The following is a 16,766-nucleotide window of genomic DNA, read 5'->3' as shown; positions in this document are numbered from 1 at the left end:
TGCTGTTCTCCATCCGGTCCCATAATTGTCTCTCCCTCTAGATCGGAAGTCCCTGATAGGAAGGGACCTGTCTATCTTATTAACTTTTCTCCCCCTCATGGTGTCTGGCTTGGGACCCCACATTCAGAGTCAGTTTGATGTCACCTGGATTATTGGATGTGCTCAAATCCTGCGTTTATAAACCTGTTGTTTTACTGTCAAACACCAGAGGGCACTGTGAGCACGTTGAGGAAGAAGATTCTAACCCTTTACACATGGAAGGTTGAGAAAGGCTTAGGAAAGCTTCCTTCTGTTTTAGGATTGCACAGGACTTACTGCTATTCAGGTGTTCTGAACACATTCATTCAAGTTTATTCATGAGCTGTGCCCCTGTTATATTTAGAGATTAGTATAGACATGACAGTAACTTCTAAGTTACTAATGAGCTTAGGATCATAGGTCAGGTCCTTAGATAGGACTGCCTTCCATATCTCTCTAGACCCAAAGTGATCTTCCTAACCGCAGCTGCCCTCCCCTTACCCCTAAAAATCGGATCTCCCAATTCCAAGGGAATTGAGTAATATGGTTCTTTTCCTCTTCTGCCCTACCCTCCTGCTGAGTACACACACACACACACACACACACACACTCTCTGACATCAGATCAGGGTCTTTGGTTGGTGGTTCAAAGGCTCTGACTTCCTGTAGACAGAGCAGGAGGTTGTTATGAGAAACAGCAACCCCATTGGCCCTGATCCCAGGGACATAGCATCAGCCCCCTGTGTGCTCCCAGACTGCCTGAAGGCTGAAGGCTATAGCATCACAGGGTTCCTGATGTGAGAAGGCTCCCTTACAGACCAAGCCAGGGAGCCCCATTGCAGAGGGGATGGCTATTTGCAAGGGTCTCATGTCTTGTACATTTTTTCCAAAAAGCAGAATGGGAATTGCAGGCCATAAACCAAAGAGTTAATGTTTTTTCAGAAAATAATCTCACCTTTCCCTGGCAAACCACCTCCAGCCCCCTGACATCCCTGAGTATGAGGCCTGAGTAGAGGGAGTGAAGCCCAGGAGCTCCTCCCCCCTGGTCTTGGGTGTAAACTCATTCCTGGAGCCTGCCCTGAAGTGCACCTCTGATAAACAGGAAGGCATGTGCGCCATCAGTGTCCGTCCCTCACAGAGCATCTGAGACCTGTCTGGGCCATCAAAGCCATCCCCAGCCCCCAGGAGCATTCTGGAGGGGACTCTAGCCCCTCCAGAAACAATTCCCCATTGTGTCCCCCTACTTGGAAATGGCAGATTTGTAAACAGGCCCTTACGTTCAGGCAGATCCTGCTCCGCTTTGTGCTAGTGTGTTGTTTTTTCTTCTCTGAACAATGTCCTTTCCAGTAGGGCCAGCCGTTCACACCATTGTCTGAGACCCTTGGACTACAGGAAACAGCACCAGATTCTTATCAGCTGCGGGGGCAGGCAGAGTGAACAGATGAGGTCATGCCCATAAAGCAAGCTGCTGGTCTGCCACATCATTCTTCCATACCTCTATCTATGAGAACGGAGCCCCCGTTGTCCCCCAAACTCGGAAATCTGGGCTTTAAGTCTCTAGTACTGTCTCCTCCATTTGATGGCAGACACCTGGACTCTGCTCTGGGCCCCTTGATTCACTGTGGAATCCTCTCCTGCCTGCGGCTGTGTCCTTGCCCTGGTCTTCCTTCTCTGCACAGTGGGATGTTCTTGACAGTGAAATATACCCTTGGGATGGGTTAGGTGCACTCCAGTCATTTTCCTCTATAGGGGATAGGAATTAAGACTGGCCTCCTGAGCCATCCTCATGGCAGAGTTCCTGAGTACAAGCTACTAGTTGACTGCTGGAGGCCTAGTGGGAGCATGAGGGTGGGCATCCCTTGCGAGGCCTCCCTAGAGACTGCAGCATTTCCCATCCTCAGTGGAAAATGATTTTTTTTTAATAGGCTACATTGAGGAACCAGAAGTTTCCTTAATGAAAATCCAGCGGGGAAAGTGAAAGGCTCCGTTAGGACACGGCCTCTAGGGAAGGGGGGGCCAGCAGTGGTACCCTCACAAAGGCGGGCTGGGGCTGAGCAGTGGGAAGTGGGCACGGGGCCACTTTCTTCATCTGCTGTGCGCCAGGAGGGTGGGTGCGTCCGGAAGAGAAGCCAGGGTGGAGGCCTAACAATCCTTGAGCTCCTTATCAGGTATTATATCCAAACCTAGCCCCACCCATTCATTCTCTCTGCACACCAGGGCCAAGTTTGTAATCTCAGATATCCCCCGGGGATTTGATCTTGCCGTGTGTTGAACTTTCTCCTCGCCAGAGCCCCTTCAGGCTGGGATTTGAGTGAGGTTGGGGTAGATCCTTAACTGGGGTGAAAACTGGTCTATTCCTGAGCAGCTGTCTGCTACTTCTAAGGAGACGTGGCTGATCAGAGACACCTCAGTTTGCTGGACTGCAGAGCCCTGTGAGACCCACCTCACTCCAACCACATCCCGGGTCCTTGCCAGCCCACACAGAGGAAAACCTGGCAGGCGTCAGACCTGCCTCCTGATGGCTGCTGCCTACCCACTCCTACAGTCAGGGAATTCTGAGGGTGTCTGAGACCTGACCCCGGCTTAGCAAAGGAGCCCTTTGAGACAGTGAAAACGGTTGTCTTCCTCCCTCATCCTGCCCCCACTCCGCCCCTTACCCTTGCTTAGAAACTAGTCTTGTGGACTATAGGACAGCCACAGGCTTGGAGTGAACCCTAACCCTCCACAGAGGACCATGCCAGACACAAGAGGAGCAGGAAGTGGGCTGGGGAGGCAGGCTGGGTGTGACAGGACAGGAGCCAGAGGCAGGGCAGAGTCCAGGTCCCAGGAACAGCATACCGGCGGCTTGGCAGCCATGGGGTGTCAGGTCCTGCTGTGGTGCTGGCCATGGGAAACCAAGATGTGTCTATTCCATCTGGGAAGTCAGAGCCTCCAGAGCTTATAGGCTTAGAAGGCAGAGATTAATTAATTAATCTCACATGTAAAGGGAGGGAATTAATCTAACCAGCATTTCCCCTGAAATATGCTCTTCAAAACATTAGAAACATGAAATGGCAGCTGCTCCATGGGGAAAAAAAAGGGGGGTGGTTAGAGGACCACATGTTTTGGAAGATCATATACCACAGAGTAGACATGCAAGTTAATGAGGAATCATCGTGGGTTCCTCAGGCAAGCAAGCAGGCAGTGTACGGCTCTGTGGGGCTAAGGGGACAGAAATCCCGTGTTTATCTGAATGTTGTCAAGGATCTCATGAGACAGTTGTTCCAAAGGACACCATTTTGGATGTCATTTGACTAACCCCTTTCTCGAAGACCCTTTCCAGCTCTAGACCTGTTTAAGAAATCATGAAACAGGCCCAAAGACCAGGGGAAGTATAAGACTTAAAGGAAAAATCTGGGAGTGGAAGATAGAGTGAAACCCCTGAGGCAGGAAATAGGGCTCCAGATGGGGGGGTAGGGGGGTGGGGGTGGTGAGGGGCCGAGGGAAGTCCAGGCCCAAGGGGTCTTCAGGGAATGAATGGTGGTGATGTGGGAGCAGAGATACCATGCATCCCAGGGGAGAAGGGGGCTCCCCTCCTATTCACACACCCACCCAGCCCAGCACTTTTCAGATGCTGGTGGTGGCCTGGGGCAGGGCAACAGGGTTTTACTTTCTGTGAGGCCTGGGTACTTGTGCACAGTTCAGGGGGCAAAAGCAGGGCTCCTGCACTTGGGCCGGGGTTGCAAGATGGGACTAATGACTGATGACTGTTAATTCTACTAGTCCATAGCATGGGTTGAAGGGCCCATTCAAGCAAGGGGCTAGTCTCTGTGGTGACTTGGGGTGATGTCCTTCCCATTTCTAAAGCAACCCTGCCTTTTCCTATCTCCCTCTGGCACCAGTGGAGTCTGCTCTTGGGGCAGGGTCACGATGTCACGGCGGAGAGTGGGGCTGGGGGAGAGTTGCCTCCTACAGCCTGCACAGTAGTTCAGACTCAGGGGCTCCCCCTCCTCTCCCAAAGCTGCAGCTCCCACAGCACAGCCTGGCCCCCCCTACCCCCCCACCCCTGCCAGCAAGAGCACAGTGGCCTTAATATACCTTGGTATGTGGCTGATGAAGACAGGCGCCAGGCCAAGTGTTGCTGTCACAAAGTCAAGTGTTATTGTGAAAAAGGAGCAGGGCTGCCTACGTGCCAGCTGCCCTTTGCCAGCATTTTTTTTTTCCTGGCTCAACATCTTCCTGAAGTTCCAAGAAGTCTCAGAAGCCCATGGGATGGGATTTTCCTAATTTAATAAGCAATCTCAGCTTCATAGGCAAAGCCCTCTGACTTCTTCCTTCCTCTGATACCCATCTCCTTGCCTTTTAGAAAAAAACCACCCAGGGTGGGTTTGCCCTTCTGGAATGGACAGGGAAGGCCCCTCATTTACAGCTCACATGAATGGCATCAGTCAATTTAGTACAGAAATACACAGACACAATAATGATATAATTACATGATATAAATATTAGCTTCATCCCTTTCCCTGTAGGATGTGTGGAAAACCCCTGCACTCTCCTCACCAGCGCTCAGGGGCGGTGACGATATAAAAAACAATGGGAATTATGAGAAGTGTGCTTTGAAGACAGAGAAACCACGAGGCCCATCTTGACAGATGAATACAAAAATAGAATTCACACATAGAGGCATTTCCAGGAGTGAATAACACAAGGTACCATGGGGGTGACGGGGTGGAGATCAGTAGAAGCTGTCCATATTTTCCAAGTGCAGGTGTTCCTTGTCAGGGTTTTGAACTCCTCCCTCCGTTTTCCAGAGTAACTTCCCCAGGGGACCCAGCCTAGTGGTCACTGAAAAATCCTCGGATACAGGGCAGAGCTGCTTGCAGCCTGGGCTTCTGGGCTCTCCCCCTACCCTCTTCCACAGCCTCTGTCTTCTCTTCCTCTCTCCTCCCGCCCCTTCCCCACAGTGCTCCTCCTCTGCTTTTACCTGCTGACATCCCAGCCACAACTGCCCCTGGCTGGAGGCTTCCCAAAGTGCTGTCAGGTTAACCTCAGTATGCATCTGGTTCACTTACCATGCAAAGAGGGGAAGGGGCCTATTTCAGATCCCAGTTCTCTAGAGGTGGTAGTAACTGGGAGGTGGGGAGTGGAGGTGGGGCTCAGATACAACCCAAGGCAGACACAGTCTGGGTTTGAGTTCAGGGGGGCAGGAAGCCCTGTCTTTTTATGATTTTTTCCCCCCTTCCTTCATCTTGGTTCTTAATGGAGGGAATCTTGAACCTGAGGCCCTTGTCCCCCTCCTGTCCATTTTGTGCGTCACTGACTTGTTCATATGCAAGCTGCGAACAACTTTTCATTTAGTCCTCCTCCTCCTCCATGCTCCCCAGCCCAAGAAACACATTACTGCTGATGGCAAAAACACCTCCCTACACACCCAGACAGAATGTGTCCTGGCTACCTGAGCCAGCAGCACCCCCAGGAACCAGCAGGCCTTAGCAGTTTCCCCCTGCAATTTTCTCCCTTAAAAGAAAAATATAGACTTCATAAATGAACCACCCATGACAAACAACCTTATTTAGCAGAAACCAAAGATCCTAGGGTGGGAAACCTCTGGCTGCTGGGCTGACTGATGCCTTCTTGGGGCCTTGAGAATGCCTGCTCCTGGGTCCTGTGGCTGGTCCTAGGATCTCCTGACTTCTCCCCATCTTAGTCCCCTGTGGCCTCCCAGGCAAAGCACTGCCTTTTGTCCTCACCACACAGCTTGCTCACATAACCGCCACATCCCCACCCTCCCAGGCTGTGCGTAAGCTTGCGTCACCCTTGGAAAGACAGCCCACTCCTCTAAATACCTCAGCTCCCCTCTCCCTACCTACTAGTCCACAAAGATGAGGGACAGCTTCTCCTAGAATTCACCCGCTCCCTGCTCGTCAACATGGAGACCCTGACCGTGGGGAGAGGCCATCCCATCAGGAGGGGGTGGGCCTCCCAGGAAACGTGCCTGGCGGCAACGGGACCCAGAGCAGCGAAGTTAGGCTGGGGGGTTCAGGGAGCTCTCGCAGTCTGTGCTTCTGTGATTTTGAGATGGAGAAGAGGGTGTGAGCAGTGGCAGGCAATCACCAAGACATCAGGGCACGAAGTGGGAGGGGGTTCTTGCTGTTCCACCTTCTCAGCGCCTCCACTTTCCCTCCCCACTTCAGTCAGGGTAGGTCTTCTTAGAGGGTGCTAGCTGAGGGGCGACTTCCACCCTCCTCGTCTGCCTGAGGGCCCCCTGCCCAGACACCACCTCAGCCGCACACACACACCCACTTTAAGGGTCACTCAGAATGGCCATTGTTCTGCAGGCTGGGTAAGAACCACCCAACCCTCTTGCCCCTGGGCACAAGTGGAAATGTGCTGTGGGAGCCTTGCTCGAGAACAAATAGCAAACCCACTGGGGTTGCCAGCAGCCAGAGGGTGTTGACTCCCGCCTGGGACTGAGAGCCCAGAGAGGGGACAAGGAACAGGCCTGGGACACAGGGCCCTCCATCAGGCCCCAGCCTATCTTGCGGGTGGCCTGGTAGGGGCCTGGGGACAGAGATTCTATCTCTAAGAGGCCATCAGGCACGTTAGCCCCCTCTGCCCTAGCTGGGTGGGTGGGAGATGCTGGGGGCTGCTGCTGGCCACTCGGCCCATCCCAACCACCCCCTCCTCCTCCCTCCTCTGTGTGGCCTCATACCTCCCGGGGTGTCCGATTGCGCTCGGCCTGCACCCGGCTCTTCACCTTCTTGCCCAGCTCCAGCCCCACCCAGCTCTTGCCCTTGGCCTGTTTGCCACGGCCGCGGCTGCGGGAGGGGCACCACACTCGCTCACAGTACTCATCTACCCGGGGCAGGTTGGCGAAGCCAATGAGCTGCATGATGTCCTTATACCAGGCCTTGTGGGGGGGGGAGGCGGGGCCGCCTCGGGCTGTGGGCTCCTCTGGCCTCGGCTCCCGGGGGAACAGAATGTCGAGCTGCGCAGGCACGATCACCTCCAGAGCCAGGCGGACCACCAGCTGGGAGAAGCCGTGCTCCAGCGTCATGCAAGTATAGGTGCCGGCATCCAGGCGGTTGAGCCTGCGGAACAGCAGCCCCTGCCCTGTTTGCAGGACGCGCTCGTCTGTCTTCACCTGCTGGAGGTGCGGGAGGGCGTGAGGGCGCCTGGAGCAGCACTCACCCCATCAACGTCTCTGCCCCTTGCTTTTCCACATTTGCCATCTCAGGGCTCATTCTCCCCTTCCCAGCAGCCTGGCAGGCTCAGCGTCCTTGACTAAACTAACTGCTGGCGGGGCCTCACTTTCCCAGAACCCAGGACAGGGCCTGCAAAGGGGGCTTCTCAAAGATTTAATTGACTGGTTTCTCCTGTCGTCAGAGCTCTGGAGCCCCCATCTTGGCCTTGGGGGCCCCTGGCACACATTCCCAGAGAACAGAGAGGGTTAATGGGTGTTTATGGGCTTTTTCTCAAGTCGGGGCTATACCCTCAGCCCCAGGACTAGAACTCCTCTACACTCAACACCGTACAGAGCTCTCCCTGTCTTGGTCTGCATTGTTCACTCCCCTTACATTGCAGGACCCACAGGCCCATCACAGTGTAGGAGGTAGAGCATGGTCCTGATCTGACCTGTCTTTGGCCTGGACCCTGTCTGGGCTTTGGTCCGCACATGTGTACATTGAGGCTGCAGTGCTTGGGTGGTGAGTGTTGTGTAACTCATCTCATCGCTCCCCTGCCCCTGCCCTCCCGGGGAGACTTCTCAGTGCCCAGCCCGACAGCTGGCCCAAGGCTGGCGCTCCCCCAGTTCTCAAGCTGGGAGGAGAGCCCCTCCTGTAATCAACCCACTCCCTCCCCTTCCCTATCCGTAGGAGCAGCTTGAGAATGGTTCTTCACCCTGCCCCGCCCACGCCCAAGCTCAGGCCCCAGACTGAAGCCATCTCTGGGGTTGACAGACTTTTCTGGATGGGGGAGGAGAGGGCCTAGGCAGACAGCTGGACTCTAGGGAGGAAGTGAGGGGCCAGGCAGTGTGTGCTTGTGTGTGTGTGTGTGAGTGTGCATGTGTGTGTGGTGGAGGTGTGTGTGCAAGGGCCAGCCGTCAGGGGCCCAGGCCTCCTAGGGTGAAAGAGGACCGTGAGGAGGAGACCGCGTCACAGATGAGCCGTACGTGTTAGCATAGGGACCTTCCTGACCAGCCCAGACCCGCTTCCCTCTCTGCCATCTCTGCTATGCCCTGTCAGACAGAGCCCAGCCCAGTGCCGTGGAATCTGTGGGCTGTCTGTCACTGGAGAAGTTCCACCACATCTGGCCTGGGTGTTCCCAGATGGCAGGAGCAGGGGCACCTCCAGGGGCCTGATATACACTTTTCTTAAGTTGATCTTGGCAGGGTCCCCCCAAGAGCTCAGGGAGGGGTGTGACCTAGGACATATGCAGGCCGGAGCCAGGTCCTCACTCACCTGCTCAGGCCTCTCGTCCCCGGGCCGCCGCAAGAACCAACGCACGGCAGCCTGCGGGGACTTGGGCAGGCACTCCAGGAAGGTGCTGTTGTGCTCCGTCCCGTAGACCGTGTTGGTCACCACGAGTCCCGCGGTCTCCTCTGGGGGAGATTTGGAAGTGGGCTCAGCTCGGGAACTATGAGACCCCCAGGACCACCAACTGACTCCCATAACCCAGGACCCCACATGAATGTAACAGGGACTAGGCATCCACTGATCCCTAAGCCCTTCTCTCTACACAAAGGCCCTGCACCCATATGCTGACAGGAGTTACACACATAGAGAAACTGAGGACTGCTTGTGACTACAGGACCAGCCTGAGGCCACACTTCACAGGGGTGACTGGCTGCCCTGTGAGAGGGCACCCCCATGCCCTCCGCAGCTCACCCTCCTGGCTCTGGCCCAGGCACTGCAGGGCAGGGTTGCCATGCCGGATGTCCTGGCGGCGGAACCGGCGCTTGCTGGTGCCAGGCCGGTAGCGGGTGCAGGAGGCACCGTCCCAGGCGCAGTAGGGGTCCCGGGCCAGGCAGCACTCTGCGCAGGCACTGCCGTACGTCTCACACTGGTGCAGCTGCAGCCGGGCCACGCCCAGCCTTGAGCCCACATACAGCATTTGCTGGAAGGGACACAGGCAGATCCCAAGGTGAGCATGTGCTCCACACAGAAGCAGCTAGGCTCTCAGCCCCCTGGGCGCTCCTGAGACCCCTGACATTTGCAAGAGTCTTCCAGAACCTCTTGAGTGCATTCCCCGAACAAAATATGTTTATCACCCTCCTGATCTGCATCGGATCCTATGCTAGGGCATGGAGGAGATGGGGCACATCCGGGATCTTTTCTCTGCAGGGCTTCGCCTCTGGCTTTAGAGGTGAACTCTGCCTTGAGCAGTCCTAGCACAAAAGTCGAGGTTTACCCAAAGATAAACTGGGGCAGATGAACTTGGGGAGATTTTGCTACTTGCAAAAGGACACACAGCATGTCTCTAAAATCTGTTTGATGTAAAATCTGGATCCTGTTTTCAAGCACGTTTTTGTTTGCCCTGAGTTGCTGGACTTTCTGGATCTCCCCTTATCTGAACATAGGCTCACTTACTCAGGGCCTCCCACTGCCCATGGGTTTCGTGCATGGGAATCTCAGCTCCCAGCTGAACTCTCAACCCTCATTGCAGGGCCTAATCAGGCAGCCCCAGGGCCTACTGGGAAACAGCAGGACTCAGGGAAACTTAAGGAGACCGGAGGAAGGAGGATTTGGCAGCCACGGCAGTGGCTCTTACCCTTTTGACGGAGATCTCCATCTCAGTGATGGGTGTTGGCACCTGGGAAAGAAGCAAGACCTCCTCTGCATCCCTGCTTTCAGCCTCTTCCAGCTTCTGGGTGGAAGCCATCTTTCTCCCAGGTCAGTGCACTCCCTGGCAACTAAGGCCAGACGGTCTTTCCCACACATCGTGTTGTTAGAAAGGTCCCCTCTCCCTGGCTGGCCTCCAAGGCTTGGCTAAAAGCACAAAGCTCTGGTGTCCCCTCCCACAGCCCTGTCCCGCAGCAATGAGGCAGCTGTCCCAAATCACCCATTCCACCCACTTGGGGAAGCTCAGCAGTTCCCCAAATACAGACGACCCCCTGCCTGACTCTGTAGAGGGGTCAACAGAACCCCTTGGGGTGTCAGTCACCCCTCACTGCAACTTGCGCCTGGCAGACCTTTGTCAAGGGGCGATTGCCTTGGCCATCTGTCCCTGGGCCCCCCACCTCTCAGCTCACAGATTCCGTCTCCAGGCCCACAGTCATTTAGAAGCATCGCAAGGCTCCTGCAATAGTGAGGCCCACTGCCCACTGAATGCGGGTTCAGTAAAGACAGGCCCATTTCCCTCCTGCACTTTGCTCCTGCTTCCTTGTAGCCAGTCCTAGACACAGGGATAGAGCCTGCAGGAACCCTCCCCATCAGTGCCCCCTGCTCACCTTAAACACCTGGAGCTCTTCCAGAACTACCTCCTCAGGCTCCGCAGAGCCCCCCGCCTGGAGGGCAATGACCTTGAGCACAGACCCTGAGTCTGGGGCAGGGAGGAGGGATCAGTGGGAAAGGAAGGCGCAGAGGGGCAGCTCGGGATCCCCGCACGCCTCCCCTGCCCAGCCACCCCATGCAGCCCGCCTACCAGTCCCCAGAAACATGACGTCGTAGGTCCCATCCTCTGCCTCCACACGGTCCACCACGATCTGACGTAGCTGCTGGGCCAGGTGGGTTTTGACAAGGACAGGGCGACCCCGCCGGGGACGCACGGGCCGGAACATGAGTGGGTGGGCTCGGGCAAACTGCAGCACGTCATCCGGGTAGTCCTTGGTGCTGCCAAAGGGTCGTCCTGGCTGTGCAGTCATCTTGCTGGGGCACTGCAGGCCATGGCAGAGGGAGTGCCTGAAGCCCCCTGGGTTGCCACATCCCCCCCCAGTCTGTGTCTAGATGCCACTGGCTGTTCACGCCAGCCTCCGAGGGACAGCTCGTGGACGCTTCGTGCTGTATGAGAGACTCCTCAGTGTCGTCAGGGGTCTGCTCCCCTCCTCACCCCACCCAGCCCAGCCGCTGCCCTGGGGCTTCGTGCAGACCCAAGCCTGTCCTTGGCATCTAGAGCCCCTCCCAGCATCTACTCAGCCCTCTTCCCTGCCCTGGTCCCAGGCAGATATTCACCATGCCAGGACGTGGAAAGGGCACCTTGCCCCCATAGGGCCCCCACTGGTGCTGGGGACCATCTTGGTGGGCAAAGGGCCCCTTGAAGACCTCCCAGATATCAGCCATGTGGTACACACAGACGGCATAGCCCTGGAACACAGCACTGCAGGGGACAGACAGGAATAGTCAGGCCAGGGAGGTTCACAGAGGCAGGAAGGGGGCAGCCTAGTTCCACAGGGAGGACAGAGGATGATGGCGCCTGCAGTCAGCAGAGACCGAAAGACAAGGACACCCAGGCAAAGAATACAGCCACGAAGTCATGGAGTCAGGGACAGAGTCAGGGACCCCTGGCTAGACTGGGCCGTGAGAGCAGGGGCTCAACAGAGGCGGTCAGGGTGCAGAGACAGGGCCGGGGGTGGGGGTGAGGGGAGGCCATCTGCCCACCTGACGGTGCTGAAGAGAGCGTACACCTCCAGGCTCTTCCCCGAGTTGGGCCACAGCAGGAACACATCCTCTGGGAGACAGAAGGCCACCGCCAGTGCCCCCCACTCACGGGCTCTGAGCCCCCTCCAGCCCTCACCCCACGTGCTCTGGCCATGTCCTTACCCAGCTGGTCGAAGTGGGTCTCGGCACCGCCAGGGCCAGGCACGGAGCAGAGCAGCCTGGCCTTGAGGAAGGTGCTCCATTTGTTCACCAGCACCCGCTGGCCGCCCGCATCATTCTGGAGGTGGGGGCCAGTCAGCCTTGGGGCCCGAGTACAGGCCCCCCGCTTCCTGCTCCTCCACCCTCACCCTTGGAGGGAGGCGTGGATGTCAGCCCCACACCCTCGCCTCAGTTCGCCTACTGTTTCAGGTGGGGACAGGGCTGGGAAGACGCGTATGGCCAGGATTCAAACCTCACTGTCCCTTCCACAGCTCTCACCACGCAGACGCGGCCCACTCGGCTGACGGTGACACGGCCCGGGCCTCCGTCAGGCGAGGGGACCGTCTCCGAGAAGAAGAAGTACACTTTGTCATCATCCGGGTCGGAGTTGTCAGGGATCCGGGCGGCCAACACAAACCTGGGGTCTGGGAGGTAATAGGGAGGAGTTGGTAGGGCCCTCACGGGGAGGAACAGGGCAGGGGTGAACCAATGAGGAGGAGAAGAGGCGCAGGGACCCCAGGGACCCCACTGGGTCTTAGGGAGTAGAGCGGGGATGGGCTGCCCCTCCGGTCCCCACTCCCACCTCCCTGTCAGTGCCAGGGGCAGAACCCAGTCAGCCTTGCCCTTCGCAGAGCCCTGAGCTCACCGTGCAGGAGGTTCTGGTCAGAGTCAGAACGCAAGGCTGGTCGGGAACCCCCAGTCCGGAAGATCATGGCCTCATGCCCCAGGAAATCGGCGTTGAGGCCTGTGTACAGTTCCCCTCCTAGGGTGGGGGTAGGGGGCAGAGTCAGGGGAGGAGGGCCAGTCCCTGAACCCGGCCCATCCCTTCCCAATGATGCTGGCCAACCCCCACCCTTGTCATGCCGGCCCTGGCCTGGGTGTCACCCACCTACAAAGGTGCTGGCAAAGGGACGGCTGGGCTCGTGTGGGCATCTCCCCCTCCCACTTTCCACGCTTCGGGGCTCCAGATGGAGCACATGCTGGGGAGAGGGAGGGAGGGAGAGGTGTTACCTGAGAAAACAGTGCCCGCCCCCTACCCAGGCAGCGGCCATTGCGTGCGGCTGGACAGTGGGGGTGGGTGGAAGGCGCCCTCATTCAGGACCTCGCCAGTAGGGGTGGCTCCCTGGCACAAAGGCGCCTTTCAGGCTCTGACCCCTCTGCCCTGACCCAGGCTCAATGGGTAGAATTCAGACAGCAGGAGAAAATGTCACGGCTTCCCAGCCCTTTGTGGGCCGCTGCAGCTCACCTCTCCACGATGCCCAACAGCAAGGAGGGCACAGGTGGGCTGGAAGGCGCCAGTGCCACACGCCAGCAGGTGGGTCCGGTTGTGGGGGTGCAGCACCCGTATAAAGTTGGCACACTCCACCTAGGGGGAGAAAGGGGGTGGGGGGATGGATCTAGGGTGAGGGGAGATTCTACTAGACCATCAAGATCTGCTCCATGTGGCCCCAGCTCAGGCACCTGGGGAGCAGCCCCAGGCTTTCCTGGGGTTAGGGCCTGGGTGTTGGTCAGGGTGGGGGCAGTCCCTCCAGATAGCACTCACCAAAGGATCTCTTCCCTTGCGAACGCACTCCTCTCTCTGTCCAGGCTGCGGTGGCCACAGGACCTGAAACACAGCCAGCCTGGCTGACCCCTGACCTCACAGCCTCAGTTGCCCCAGCCAGCCTCCCATTTGGAGTCACCTAGCCCTCAGAGAGAGTTGCTTCCCAAACAGTCCAGCTCACCTCCCGGGGATCCGGCCATGTCTGGTCCAACCTCAGAGAGTAGATGGCATCACGGCCCCCCAGGAACAGGCGGTCCCGGTACTCGTCTAGGTACAGGGCCCGAAGGTCTAGGGAGCCCCGGGGGCCCAGAAAGATGGCAGAGCGGTTGGCAGACAGGAGGTCTAGGAGGGAGCCGAGGGAGGGGTTCAGGGCTGCTGCTCATCCACTCCTCCAGCCAGTGCGTGGAGGTGGAGGGTCCCAGCTGTGCATCTACCGCCCCCCACATGCTCACATCTGGAAAGTGTTTCCATCCAGAGGGCTGCTGGAGGGCTTCTGGGAAGTGACTCCTGGGAGTGGGTGGGACAGGGGACTCGGAGCCCCCCACCCAGCCCAGCCCACCCAGAGGCCTGCCCCCTTTCCCTCCACTCCATGGCCCCCTGGTCTTCAGTTAACATCTCCTTCCCCCCCGCCCATCTGTGCTCTACCGGCTCCTCAAGGAAGATGGCCCCACCAAAAGAACTTAAGGCTGCGAGCTGGGTGAAGTGCTGGGAGAGCCTGGTGGAAGGTTCGGTGGTCTGAGCAGCATACAAAGCTGACTCAGTGGGACAGACAGACAGACAGGGGAGAGCGTTCCCAGCAGAGGGAGCATCTGCCTAAGGCCTGGGTGTGGGAGAGGCCAGGTACGGCCAGGTAGATCTCTAGGCTCTGGTCCAAGGATATGACTAAAGAGGGTTTTCTCCTCCATAGACGCTGCCTACCCAGGAATGGAGGTGGCTGTCTGCGGATGATGATCCCAGGAGGTGGGAGTCCTGAAATAGGTCTTTGGGGTCCAACTAGGTAGCTGGAGGACATGGGTGTGAGAAAAAACAGCAGGATGTCTGGCCACCCTTGAGGAGGTGGGATACCCAAGCCTGACCCAAAGGTCATCTTTTCTATCCCCAAACTCATTAACAGCCTCTTCCAGGAAGGCTTCCATGACTGACAGTACTTTGGAATAGATATGCCCTATTTGGACCTTATCTTGTAGCCTGACTTCCCCAAAGCCACAGCTCCCAGGGCAGGACCCCATTCCACCCCCTCCTCCCCACCCCCACCGCACTCCATTCAGACTCCAGAGTGGAGCCAGGTCCCCCGCCCCCCAACTCTCCAGAGAAGGCCTGAGTCTCCCTTGGGCTGGGGTTCCTGGGGGAAGGTGACCATCCCTCTGGTTTCCCCAGAAAGAAAACTCTGTGGCAAGCCTGTGTCTCATCAGACTCAGAAGAGGCTTGTGCCAGCTGCAGCACAACATTCCAGGTTAGATCTGCAAAGGAACCGCCTGGACCAGGATGGGCAAGGAAGGGAAGCGACACAGAGCCTCACGGATGGAGGGGAAGAGGAAAGGCCAGCGTTACAAAGTGGGCTGCCAGGGGTAGGAGTGGGAACAGGGCTGTGGGGATCGGCTGAGGGGCCCCACTGCAGGGCGCACGGGACGAGAGGGACAGGATTCTGCCCTCTTCCCCACTGTCTGCCCTGGGCAAGGAGCCCAGCTGAGAGCAGCCAGATTCTCCAGACTTGCCCTCTCTGCCCCCTCCCCATTTCTCTCTGCCATTCTCCGCTGAGGTCCCTCTCTTTTTCTCAACAGCCCCCTCACTCAGATTCTCCCCCAGTGTGTCTCTGTCTCCCACCTCCACCCTGGTCCCATCTGCCAGGATTGGTCTCCCCTCCCTCCCCCTGCCTTCCTCCCAGGAGCCTCTGGCGGCCAGCAGGGAGCACATGGCCGGGAATAACTGTAAAGTCCTTCCCGCCGGCTGTGCTAGGAGTGGCTGAATCCCTCCTCCGGCTGGCAGAGCAGAGTGCCTGGGGCAGGCTAGAGGCCCACACCTGGGGTATAGCAGGGTCAGGGGCTGCATGGACACACACACAGAGTGCACTGCCCTACCTCGGAAGGAGAGCCGCAGGCGGGGCACGCTGGGGCCTGGGCTGGGACTGCCCCCCCGGAGGAGGAGGCCCCCCAGGAGGCAGCAGACAGCCCAGGCTGAGGGGGCCATGCTGAGGAATGGGGGCACTGAGCCGCTTGCAGAGCTGCCCTGGGTCCCGCCGCTGCCGCTGGTTGTAGTCTGCTCAGTTGCCGCCAGTCCTGCTTCTGCTACTTATAAGGCAGCGGCTCCACCCCATCCAAGGCGGGGAGGAGGGAGGGGTCAAGTGCCCTGCCATCCACCTGCTGCCTCTCCCTCCGCCTCAGCTGGCCCAGTTGGTGGCTCTGTGTCAGAATAGCTGGTTCTCCATTTGGGAGACTTTTGGTCTGGCCGGGCTAAGGATGGTTTATATGGAGTTGTCCATAAACCCAAGTCCCTCGGCTCTAGCAAAATGTCAAGGGGGAGAGATGGCCTGAAAGGAAGATCAGAGGTTGATGGGCTGGGTGGGTGGTCTAGCTGGGCTCTCGTTTGCTCCTTGCCCCTCCACTGCCCATGACTGAGACCCGCCCCCCCACAGGCTGATTCTGTGCCCAGGTCCCTGACACCAAGAGTCCAGCCCCCTGAAGCCTTGGCCTGGCTCCCCAGCTCCCCTGGCAGGGCCCAGGTTGCCTAGGGATACTCATTCCAGCCAAGGGACTCTGTGCTTTGGAAGAGAACTTGAGGTCTGGCCACACTTTACAGATCTGAAATTGGCAACAGATGAATGGCCAGACTTCTCCACCCAGGCCTATTCCTGTCTGGCCTCCAGGCCCCACATCCCATTTCACTGGGGCAGGGAACAGGATTCACTTGTGCCAGAGAAGCCCCCATTGCCCCACCTCCCTCCTCCAGTTCTCCCAGAGCCCCAGGGCCCAGAGCATCACCAGTTGAGTGGTGGGTTCTTCCCAGAGTTCCCCTCTGCCTGTAGGCCCTATATCTATGGTTCTTCAGGAGTTAAGGTAGAGGGAGGGTGCTCATGCCCCCATTCCCTCTGCTCTGAGCGCTGATCCAGGGGACAGGAGAGTCACAGAATGGCGACAAGAGGGGAGATGAGGCTGAGAGGCTGAATAAGGACACTCGAGGAGACTCCCCATACATCCCCTCAACAGTAGTCCCTGTATCCACCCTCCACAGCTGCCACTCCACCCAATTCCAGACCCCTACACTCAGAATCTGAAGCCTTGGGTGCTAAGATTTCAACCTTGAGCCAAAATCCTGGTGCTCCCAGGATTCTAGAAACTTTTGTAAGTTAGGCCTCCTGGAGAGACCAGCCTGAACCCTCAAATGGCATCAGAGAATGAAAGAGGTGGTCCAGGCCACATAGCAGACTGAGAACAGGAC

The 16,766-nt window shown here is 57.6% G+C and overlaps 1 protein-coding gene across 2 annotated transcripts; it reads right to left on the bottom strand.

The window, feature by feature from the left end:
- Nucleotides 1–4,480: 4,480 nt before the first annotated feature.
- Nucleotides 4,481–15,734, bottom strand: SEMA3G (semaphorin 3G). 2 transcript variants are annotated; one of them, XM_020874244.2, is made up of 16 exons: nt 15,410–15,734; nt 13,513–13,673; nt 13,332–13,394; nt 13,035–13,154; nt 12,678–12,768; nt 12,435–12,551; nt 12,068–12,213; nt 11,753–11,867; nt 11,591–11,660; nt 11,165–11,309; nt 10,638–10,869; nt 10,444–10,535; nt 9,765–9,806; nt 8,882–9,110; nt 8,456–8,595; nt 4,481–7,140 (listed from the first exon to the last, which is right to left on the bottom strand). In XM_020874244.2, the coding sequence occupies exons 1-16, from the start codon at nt 15,516–15,518 to the stop codon at nt 6,703–6,705; spliced, it is 2,310 nt and encodes a 769-aa protein (XP_020729903.2). In that variant the 5' UTR covers nt 15,519–15,734; the 3' UTR covers nt 4,481–6,702. The 2 variants fall into 2 exon arrangements, with proteins under 2 accessions (XP_020729903.2, XP_070312080.1); XM_070455979.1 differs by having other exon boundaries at nt 4,481–7,143; nt 15,410–15,732.
- Between the last annotated feature and the right edge of the window lie 1,032 nt (nt 15,735–16,766).

The sequence above is a fragment of the Odocoileus virginianus genome, chromosome 26 (genome assembly GCF_023699985.2).
Source record: "Odocoileus virginianus isolate 20LAN1187 ecotype Illinois chromosome 26, Ovbor_1.2, whole genome shotgun sequence".
Classification (NCBI taxonomy): domain Eukaryota; kingdom Metazoa; phylum Chordata; class Mammalia; order Artiodactyla; family Cervidae; genus Odocoileus; species Odocoileus virginianus.
The sequence above is the reverse complement of the archived record's forward strand: the minus strand, read 5'-3'. Positions and strand labels throughout refer to the sequence as shown.